Raw genomic sequence first — 10,093 nt, 5'->3', positions numbered from 1 at the left:
AAACACAATTTGGTCAAGTTGCTTAAGAGAAAAAAAAAAATTTATTGCTCTATTATGGCCTATATAGCAAATATACAAATAGGTCAATGTGACCCAAACGTCTCAATAAAGAATATTAATAATAATGATAATGATAATAATTAAAGCGCTTACAGTAAACCATTCTGTAATTTCAATGGTATTAGAGGTTCAGTCTTGAAGCATAAAAACAACATAGTTTCTGTGACAATATAGTGCTTAAGTCTGTGATCATGTCGTGCCTTTTGAGACATGGCTATTAAAAGGCACAGCTTATAGTCCCACATAATTTCCTATAAACAGAAGCTGTTTCATAACTGTTTAGCTCTGTAATTTAGAGAGAATCGTCCAGGATATATACTAGAAGCTTCCTGCATCACATCAGCAGTCTCTGTCCTGGACAGCTCTGTGCCAGCAGACACGCACCCACTTTGCCGCTCTGAGATCCCAGTACTCTCGCTGTAGACCCCTTTGGTCCCGTGGTTCACAAGTTGAAGGGTTATATGATTTCCCTTCTGCAGGCGTTTCCCTCATTGGCAGCCACACTCCTCCACCACCATGTCGTCTTGATGCCTCATGACCATCTTTCCATCTTCGAAGTACAGCATGGAGATTGGTGCCAGGTGTGTGGGCACACAAGACAGACAGGGTGCCTTGTCTGGATGATGATAATTCAACAGGCTCTGGAGAGCGGAGAAGAAGAAAATAATTGATTAGAGAACATCTATTCATGCTGTTGGGGCATTATCAGTACTGTTGCATATGATGAGGTGTTTCAGTCTTACCTGTATGTATGCGTGGTTAGTAGGGGTGTAGGTCTCATCTACTGGTGTGGGACAGGTCCCTTTGCAGCGATAAGCGTTGTATCGTTTGGGATAGACAATCCACTCACTCCAGCCGAGTTTCTCAAAGTCCACCCACATGTCCACCTTCCTGCACAGATGATCCTTTTTCTCCTCTTGTGTTGCCTTGTCGCTGGGAGCATCTCTCCCACCCTCCTCTCTCTGCTGCTGGGTCTGCTGGTCCCTCTTTTCTCTGCTACTCCTCATCCTGGAGGGTACGTGCTCCCTGCCCAGACCAGCGTACTTGGAGTGCTTTGCTGTGCGGATGAGCATTGGTACTCGCTGGTCCTTTGCTTCATGCTTTAAGAAGACCACCATGATGACCCTGTCAGCTGTAAGGTGCTGAAATAATTCATGCTCCTGCTCTCTCTCCTCTGGCTTCTCTTCCCCCATCCTCTTTGCGAAATGCCCCCGATGCTGCAACCAGCGATGGACTATGTGCGTCATGTTGAACACTTTCCAGGAGGACGGCGACATCAGTGAACTGGGATGAACTCTAAGGTGGCCAAGAAGCAGCCTATTCTCGGGGCAGTGCATGCACCGCTCACTGTGGGAATGGTAGATGTCTATTGAAGCGCTGGAAGATTCTTTAAAAGCTGGCAGGCGGATGCGAAGCTCAGCCAGCTGGACAATGTCGCTTGCAGACATGGAGGACATGTCAAAAGTGAGGGACCATCTCCTGCCAATCTGCTGGCAGCCTGAAACAGATACGATAAAAGACATTTTTAGAATTATACCACAGGGTAAAGCTATGACTTGTTTAACAATAGACATGCAAACTATTAAAGGGGAATAGAGAAAAAAAACACATTTTGTAGTAGTGTGTCAAACTAAAGTACATTTTGCTGCTAAATGTATTTATGAAGTTCTTCTGTTTGTAAATTATTCTTTTTCATCCATATTTTCTAAAAGAAAAGTTGGGCTACGTGGCTTTCAAATGGCTTTCAAAATACCTAAGCCCGTTTTCGTAATTTCCCTGATGTTAAATACTCACTCTTAGCGACCAGGCTGATCACAGAATCGGAGCTGTGAAGATTTTCTTCGTTCCAACTGTGGGGCACGCTGTCAGCCTGAGTACTGATCTGGTCTTCGATCAGCATGACCCGGTAGAGATGGATCATGTAGTGCGGCAGACTGTTAAAGCGGTGCCTCTGTGCAGCGTGTCTGGCCCCACCGTCCCGAGCTTTCCTCCCACGGAGCAGTTTATCAGGGTGCATCTTAGGGATGGCGAGAGCCTGAACCAAATCCACTAGAAGAAGAAGCGCAAAAGCGAAATCCACAGCTCGTCTCTTCATAATTTGTCGTGTTGTCTCTTCGGTAGGCAGATCCAGAATGATCAGGTGTAGTCCCAGAACCGGATTTATAATCACGCGTGTCTCTCTGAAGTTCTTTGAAGACAGCTGTCAGGCCTCTAATGGCTGAAGGACGCCTGTGATCTAAGCGGTATAACAGGGACCTCCTATGGGCTATCGAAACAGAGTGCTCTTTGAAGTGGAGTCCCCCACTCTGATTGATGTTTTGTATACTGGCGATCCCTCAGATTAAAAGGCATGATAATATTTTTAGCTAAAGAGATTATGAGCTACACAATTGCGCCTTGATTAATTGGGAGAAACAAGAGAGTTAATCAAAAAAACTGCTTTTTTTTGTATGACATCATTAACAAACTGCGCAACCCCTTGTGTCCTATTTCTGTCCAGGACACAAGCGGAAAATATAACAGGTTATTTTAGACCAAAATAAATACGATTTTTGTTTGTTATTTTTTTAATTAATTAAATTTAATTTTAATGTATTGTTAATCTTAAAGGGATGTCAGTGCTCAGAAATGAATAAAACGAACTGAACATTTTCAATAAATATCAGGAAGCCTAATCAGCAAAATATTAATAAACAATATGAAAATATGCGGAAGCAAACCGGTGATCTCCTTAATTTACTGTTTTAAAAGAAACCTGCAATGCGTGTGTTCCGGCATATTATCAGAATAATATAATATAATATAATATAATATAATATAATATAATATAATATAATATAATATAATATAATATAATATCAATACATATAGAAAAACAATTAAAATCAAGGGAAAGTTCAAAGACAGTATAATTAATTTGGGCCACTGTTTTAGGAACTGTAAGTCATTCCTTGCGTAATATTGCGTTTCCAAAGGCACACGACTTTCATCGGACGCTAAAGCCATTAAAAGCTAACACACCCAGAGTGATAACTGCCCGCTAATCGTTTCCATTCATAAACTAAACAGCTTCGGGACCTCAGTTAAAAGAAGAAAGAGCCCATGTACAAAGCTGCCGTGCTTCTGATGAAAACATTTAACAAAAGGTGAAACTGTTCAAAGGTGTCGTTTTATTCCTTTAAGTCATTGTGACAACATCAAACAAATTTATTCAAACTAGCTAGTTTTATGTAAAACTTTAACTAATTCGTTTCAATTAGTTGGACGAATGAAAAGCAGTAGCCTACTGTCAAATTGTTTCATTAATTGACATAACGAAATAATTTCATATTGGATATAATTCATGTTTTCATGTAACAGCGCGCACGTAACACAACCAGATGAAAACCTTAAAGTGCACTGCACACACAGTAACACGGTACCATGTTGAGCCTGAAATACTAACATCATTATCTAGAAAGACAGTGCAAAAATATCACTGCATGCACACACATCGTAACTGTTCTTCCGTGCGTAAAACCACAAAACCTTTCGCAATGGGCAATAATTCATCAGCCTGACTTGGTGGTAGAACTTCATCACCAGCTAATTAAAAAAAAGAAAGCTCTCCAAATGCAACTTTAAATTAACTTAATTCAAGGGTGCGGTTGCTATTATTAAAAATAATGTAAGTATGTTTTATTTGGCACTTTTTAAGAAAACGTCGAGTTTAAGTTTAAACACAGCGGAATAAATCAAATTTTATTTCTCGTTTTTAACTTGATCGGAAGTGACTCTATCCGCCGCAGCTACCGGATAAAAGCGTTTCCTCTCAGCTGCTGCTGTTTATCCAGATGAGCCGCGCAGGTCGACATGGATTGGCGCCTGTTGGTTTGTTTGATTTTTCTGGCGCATTTGAGAGTTTTGAGAGGTATTTTTTTTTCTTTGACTATCCAAGGGTAGACACTTTCAGTTTCACAAAAATAGGCAAACCTGTTTCTGCGGGGTGGATTTTAGGGTTCGCTATATGTCAGGGTTTTGCTTGTGTGCGGCAGAGGGATGTTCAGGGTTACGAGCTATATTTCAAATAATCTGTGCTTCATGGAGTTTGCCTAATCAGAATGATTGTAACAACGAGACAAGTTAGTATGAAACTAGCAACATTAGAGTTTCAGGACGTTTAAAATAAACGAAAGTCGCCGTTCATTGGATCCTATTTAGCACTGAAGTACTTATTTAGATCAAATCATGCAAAGGTACGCCGAGAATCATGAGCTGATATGTACTTCATTTGATATTCATTTAACCGTATGAAAGTCGTCTTTCTAATTAGAAATTTTAAATAGAATATTAAACATCTATTTCTGACTGCTTTGCATCTTTTCCCACTCACATGTCATATGATTGTACAACTTTTTGTTAATACAATTACAACCAGTGAGGAAGTTATTGTTTTAATTTGTCTGACCACATTTATTTCTTGGTCATACTCTTCACATTTTGTAGGACAAATCTCGGAGTGCAGTCATGACCAGTGGCAGTGTGACGATGGCGGGTGTATTCCTGCTGTGTGGAGATGTGATGGAGATGGAGATTGTCTGGATGGATCAGATGAAGTGGACTGCACTGGTGGGCTCCCCCCCCCCCCCCCCCCCCCCCCCAAAAAACCTGTGGGGGGAAAAAAAAACTCATAACTTTACACATTACAGTATTATCTATTTTTGTTTTCCTGTAGTTTGAGACTCTTTAAGTGATGTTGAACAAAACAACTTTTAAATGAAGCACAAAAGGCAAAGGACATTTTTTTTCTCCCCTGAGCTGCAAGTGTAGGTTGTTGGTTCAGGGGTAAATAAATGGAACCTTTTAATGTTTTTGTTTTCTTTCCTTCAGGACTCCGAGGCTCTGATTGTCCGCCAGGTCAGTTTGCTTGTGTGGACTCTGTTGGCTGTGTTAAAGCGTCGGCCCGCTGCGATGGACAAAAGCAGTGTCCCACTGGCTCCGATGAGGAGAACTGTCCAGTCACAGAGGGCTGCCTGGACTCTGACTGGACATGTCAAAATCACATCTGCATCCCTAAAGAGCTGAAGTGCAATGGAATAGATGACTGCATGGACAACTCTGATGAAAAGGACTGTGGTGAGGAAAATGCCCTAACAAGAAACTAAATATCATTCTGTGTATTTGTGACACTTTCTAAACAAAACTACCAAAAGTCACATTTTTCCATTACAGATCCAGCTATGCTGTAACAATTCTTTAAATATTTTGGATTTTTATCATCCACTAAGACATATTTATAGACTCATTTGTTCTGAGATATAGATATATATATATATTTTAATTAAAGTTAAATGGGGACATAATCATGTTAAATGTACTGAAATACAAATCAAGGCTATCAGCAGAGGTAAATCCAGATGACCAGAGGTAAAATGGCATATTTTTGGATGGAATCAAAAACGTTTGAGTTAAAGTGTGAATACACCTTTTCATGCACTGATGCATCATGCAACTAAAAATGAACATTTAAATCTTTATCCTGATTCTTAAAAAGGTTAATGTATATATTTTTCTCCCAGATTTGTGCAGTGAGGGCAGCATACGGTGTCCTGAGGGGACATGTCTATCTGCTGACGAGCAGTGCGATGGCACGTTTCACTGTTCTGATGAAAGCGATGAGCCCATAACCTGCGGTACGCTTAAAGCAACTCATTATCACAAAAAACACTAATATACAATGGTTTTTGTCTATTAAGTTGTCTTCTGTGACGCTGATGCTTAAAATTCCGCCTCCTGCAGGGCGTGCCTGCGTTATGGACAATGGTGGATGTAGCCATGTGTGCACTGACGAACCCAGGGGAGTTCTGTGTTCTTGTCCTGCTGGATATAAGCTGTCTCCTAATGGAACAGACTGTGAAGGTGTGTGGGACAAGATGATGACAGTTTACCTTCAATACTAGGTTTTATAGCAGAAACCAAAATAATGCTAAATTAAAGAAAGAATAAAGGTTTTGAAGTACGAGGTGTCCGTGTCCTTCTAAAGGAGCAGATGATTCCTTAATCCCTGATCCTGTTTTCATGCAACTCCAGGAGTAATTGATATCTGCGACTTTGTAATTTTCCAGATACATTTTTTAAAATGCATGCTGGCACATGTTTACTCTTAATTTCTTACAGATTTGGATGAATGTGCTCCACCTTTCGACCCCTGTGCTCATCACTGCAGTAACACCATCGGTTCTTACTATTGCTACTGCAGAGCGGGATTCAAACTAAATGAACACTCAACATGTGTGGCTTCAGGTGAAGTGAAAGTGTTTTTCCTGTTTATAAAATTGACGCTACATTCTGTCAATATAATGTTCCACCAATTTGTTTGGTACCAACTTGAGTCAAGGATTTTGCTAGGACAAAGCTAATGGGTGTAAGGCCTTTGTTATGCTGTCAGAATCCATTCTGGATTTGGTTTTGTCCTCTTAAACGATCAACACCAACATCAAAGTGCACTTATGATGTCTGATTAATGATATGCTAATAGGTGACTTTGATGTCGGTAAGGTGGTGACAAAAGCTATAAACTCTGTTTGATCAAGGACAAAGAGCAGTTAGGTAATCAAAGACTTTTCCTGTAAATGCTAATTTATCAAGTGAGGCCTTGATGATTAAATGAATCACATGAATTATTGGATAAGCGTCACTAACGGTGTCCTGTATGAATCTGCATTTACAGCTAATCCTGTCCGATTGCTGCTGGTTGGGGGGACAGCTTTAGGATTATTGAATGTGAAATCTCAACAGTTTGAAATTATTCAGAGTTCAACATTTGACTCTGTGGCCTTGGCGTTTGATGTTGCGCGGGGGTGGTACTACTGGGCTGACAGCCGTGGCAACATTTACAAAAGTGATGGACAGCAAAGCTGGACAGCCTATACTGGTTGGTTTACTCTTTAATTCAAGAACGTATCCTCACATTAAATTGTTTCTTGCATATTTTTATTTTTTTCGTAGTTATATTCTACTTGCCAACCATTAATTTATTTGTTTATTGTTCTTAAACAGGAGAGCCTGGTATCAAAGGTTTAGCTTGTGACTGGCTCAGTGGGAATCTGTTCTGGACCAACAAGAAGACTGAGTCAATCTACCTGCAGAGTTCTGATGGAAAAAGTTACACTGCTCTGCTCAGCAAAAACATCAGGCCCTCAGAGCTGGTCGTTATGCCTGTAGAAAGGTCTGTATGGCTTATCTGCTACATGTGACTGAATTTTAAAGTGATCAAATTTGATATTTCATTCGGGCATAATGGTGGATAAAGGTCAACATTTTAGGGTATGTCAAATACAGGATATGCAGTTACTATTTTACACGTTGATGAAAATCGATGATGCACTGCTTAGTGCTGCTTATTCATATTCGCTGCTTTCTGCCTCCCAGCTTGATGTTCTGGATCAATACAGGTCCAGGTGACAGAGCAACAATAGAAAAGTCTTGGATGGATGCCTCAGAAAGAAGCTCTCTGGCAGTCATCACTGCTCAGTCTGCCCACAGCCTCACTGCTGATGTAGCTGCCAGACGGCTGTACTGGATCAGTGATTTTAAGAGGGTGAGATTTGGATCGAAAGCCCAAATGTTCTCCATCACAGTTCATCACACACGGGGCCTGTTGCATAGAAACCATTTTTATTTGCTGCTTTGTTCCTGATCAGAAGTGCTCAGATTTTTTTTTCTCATTATTAGAAATAATTAAAATAATTAAAAAAAGAAAAAGTTTACATATCTGGGACTAGTTCGGTCACTCCTGGGCATGTATTGATTTTATTTATTATAAATAAATGCAAATGCCACCCCTGTGGGATACACTTGAAATCAAAAAGCATTTACTTTACGCTCTTTAAAGTTAATAATAATCTAAAAAAGTTTGTCTGTGTGCCCTACTTTTTTTTTTTTCTCACCACATGCCACTGTTATTTTTACCCCAACAAAGTCTTTTTATCCTGAAGCTCTCAGATACGTTTTTCTCTGTATTACACATGTGAGATGGTAGGAGAATTTGAAAAGCGTTAACTTTGATTTCGTGAAGTAGTTCATAGTTTTTACAGGATTCAAAAGCATGATTCAGTAGCTTTTAAACCTTGTCAGCAACACATTTGTTTGATTTTTAGTCTCTGGCTCACTCTTCTTTACAGCATTGCTTTAATTCATTAAGGTTGTTGATGCGCAGCTCTCTTAAGGCCCCAGCACAGAATTTCAATCTAGTTGAGGTCTAGACTTTGACTGGACTGTTGCAGCCCTTTCAGCCGCCCTGTTGTAGATTTGCTGCTGTGTTTGGGATCATAGTCCTGTTACTTGTCCCATGCCTTAGCCATCCGACAGGTGGCCTCGCGTTTGACTCTAGAATATTTTGATATCCAAAGGTTTTATAGTTGACTCAACCACTGCAAGTCCCGTGGCTGCAAAACAAACCCAAACCACCTCTCCACCGCTGTGTTTGACAGTTGCTATGTGGTGTTTGTGGTGGTCCTAACCATAATGTTTAGCCATTGGAACAATGTCCTTCAGACAGATGAGACCACAGTGGAGAAATTTGGCTACAGAGGTCTTGTGGCTTGATTTGCATCTTTGCAAATCTGTCATGCTGAAATGACACCATGTTCTTTTTAGAAAGAAATGGCTTTCTGCTTAAAACTTTGCAAGCCATAAGAATATATTTAATTTTCCATAAGTCACTACAGAGTTGTGGGGAACAAATGCTCACGTGATTGTATTTCACTCAGCAGATATTTTACCTCTCCATCACAGATGTGTCATATTCTCACATTTTTCCTTTCTATACATCACAACAATCTCTTCTATGTAACCTGACGAGGGTGAGGGAGTCCTCATAGTTTGAGCTCTTTGCTGTTCTTAATAAAATAACGTTGGCTAAAATACTCTCACTCGGTCATGATGACTTTTTTTTTTTTTTTTTGTCTCCCCGTTCAGTCCATAGAGACTGTGAAGGTGGATGGGAGTGGCCGTTACTCCTACACAGGACTGTTCAGCAGGAGAGCACCGCAGAGCCTTGCTGTGTTTGAAAGTTCGTTTTATTGGGTTGATAACAAAGGACTCTGGCAGGCTCCACAGACTCAACTGAGCCAGAGAAAATTTATATGGGAACCCACACTGCCAGTATTAGCTGTTTACCATGAGCTACAACAGCCTCAAGGTAAATCTTATGTTATTCTCAAACATGGTCGTTGATCAGTTTTCCTATCTGAAGATCTGTTTTTAAATTTATATGCAATTTAAGCTGTTTTAAATTGGATACAAAACAAGGTTGAAGTTGTTAAATGTATTTAAAAGTTGTTAATAGAGCTTTCTTGGTCTTCATAGTGGATTGTGTTGCACCTAATAGTCCTCTCATTGTCTTCATCAGGTTATTCTGCATGTGTAAAAACACCCTGTCACCTCTGCCAGCTAACTAAAAGCAACCCTCTTGGATTCACCTGCTCTTGTCCAAACCTCAAATTGCTGTTGCTGGATGAGACATGTGAAAGTAGGTTTCCTAAAACTTTCTTTTCACCTTTGTTAGTGTAAAAAAAGACATAACTTTTAATTCTGGTCCAAACTTATTAAATCAGTTGTGGTTAAATAAAAATGCATTTACACTTTACAAGAAAACACAAAAGATGATCTGTAATATTATTCACTGTCACAGATCCACGGTTTCTCTATGCTACAAATACGGAAATCATCTTGTTGGAGTTGGAAGATAAAGGGTTCATTGAAAGCCAGCTTTTCACCACCAATGAGGGGATCCTCTCTTTTGAGATTGACTGGGACAGAGACTGGCTTTACTGGGCAAACCAAACTGGCCACATTCAACGCATCAGTTTAACAGCGGCCACCGCTGAGCTGGTCCCAACACCTTTGCCAGGTTAGCACGGATTTGTTCACATATGTTGCTTATTACTGATGTGCAGTGACAAAAATCATATTAAGAGTGGTGGTTCAACAGTTTAAAAAAAAATGTTAAGACTTAATTAGTTTCTACCTTAAATGGCTGTCAACATACCTT

General features: G+C 40.0%; 2 protein-coding genes across 2 annotated transcripts in view; one reads left to right on the top strand and one right to left on the bottom strand.

The window, feature by feature from the left end:
* LOC146705637 (nodal homolog 2-A-like) lies at nucleotides 1–2,155 on the bottom strand. Its single transcript, XM_085465217.1, has 3 exons — nucleotides 1,855–2,155; nucleotides 804–1,558; nucleotides 1–701 (listed from the first exon to the last, which is right to left on the bottom strand). Exons 1-3 carry the CDS (start codon nucleotides 2,153–2,155, stop codon nucleotides 549–551), a joined length of 1,209 nt encoding a protein of 402 aa, XP_085321343.1. The 3' UTR covers nucleotides 1–548.
* A 1,757-nt stretch (nucleotides 2,156–3,912) lies between these two features.
* The window catches only part of lrp13b (low-density lipoprotein receptor related-protein 13 b), a 29,256-nt gene continuing 23,075 nt past the window's right edge, over nucleotides 3,913–10,093 (top strand). Inside the window, exons 1-12 of the mRNA XM_085463375.1 lie at nucleotides 3,913–3,970; nucleotides 4,546–4,668; nucleotides 4,930–5,175; nucleotides 5,619–5,732; nucleotides 5,839–5,958; nucleotides 6,217–6,342; nucleotides 6,770–6,973; nucleotides 7,099–7,267; nucleotides 7,471–7,639; nucleotides 9,019–9,241; nucleotides 9,452–9,571; nucleotides 9,734–9,952. Of these exons, the coding sequence (XP_085319501.1) occupies nucleotides 3,913–3,970; nucleotides 4,546–4,668; nucleotides 4,930–5,175; nucleotides 5,619–5,732; nucleotides 5,839–5,958; nucleotides 6,217–6,342; nucleotides 6,770–6,973; nucleotides 7,099–7,267; nucleotides 7,471–7,639; nucleotides 9,019–9,241; nucleotides 9,452–9,571; nucleotides 9,734–9,952 (1,891 nt within the window). The remainder of the gene's footprint in view (nucleotides 3,971–4,545; nucleotides 4,669–4,929; nucleotides 5,176–5,618; nucleotides 5,733–5,838; nucleotides 5,959–6,216; nucleotides 6,343–6,769; nucleotides 6,974–7,098; nucleotides 7,268–7,470; nucleotides 7,640–9,018; nucleotides 9,242–9,451; nucleotides 9,572–9,733; nucleotides 9,953–10,093) is intronic.

This window comes from Copadichromis virginalis, linkage group LG7 (assembly GCF_057382275.1).
Source record: "Copadichromis virginalis isolate Kocher_CV1m ecotype Utaka linkage group LG7, C_Virginalis_male_GT1.1, whole genome shotgun sequence".
Lineage (NCBI taxonomy): Eukaryota > Metazoa > Chordata > Actinopteri > Cichliformes > Cichlidae > Copadichromis > Copadichromis virginalis.
This window is presented reverse-complemented; position numbering and strand designations above follow the sequence as displayed.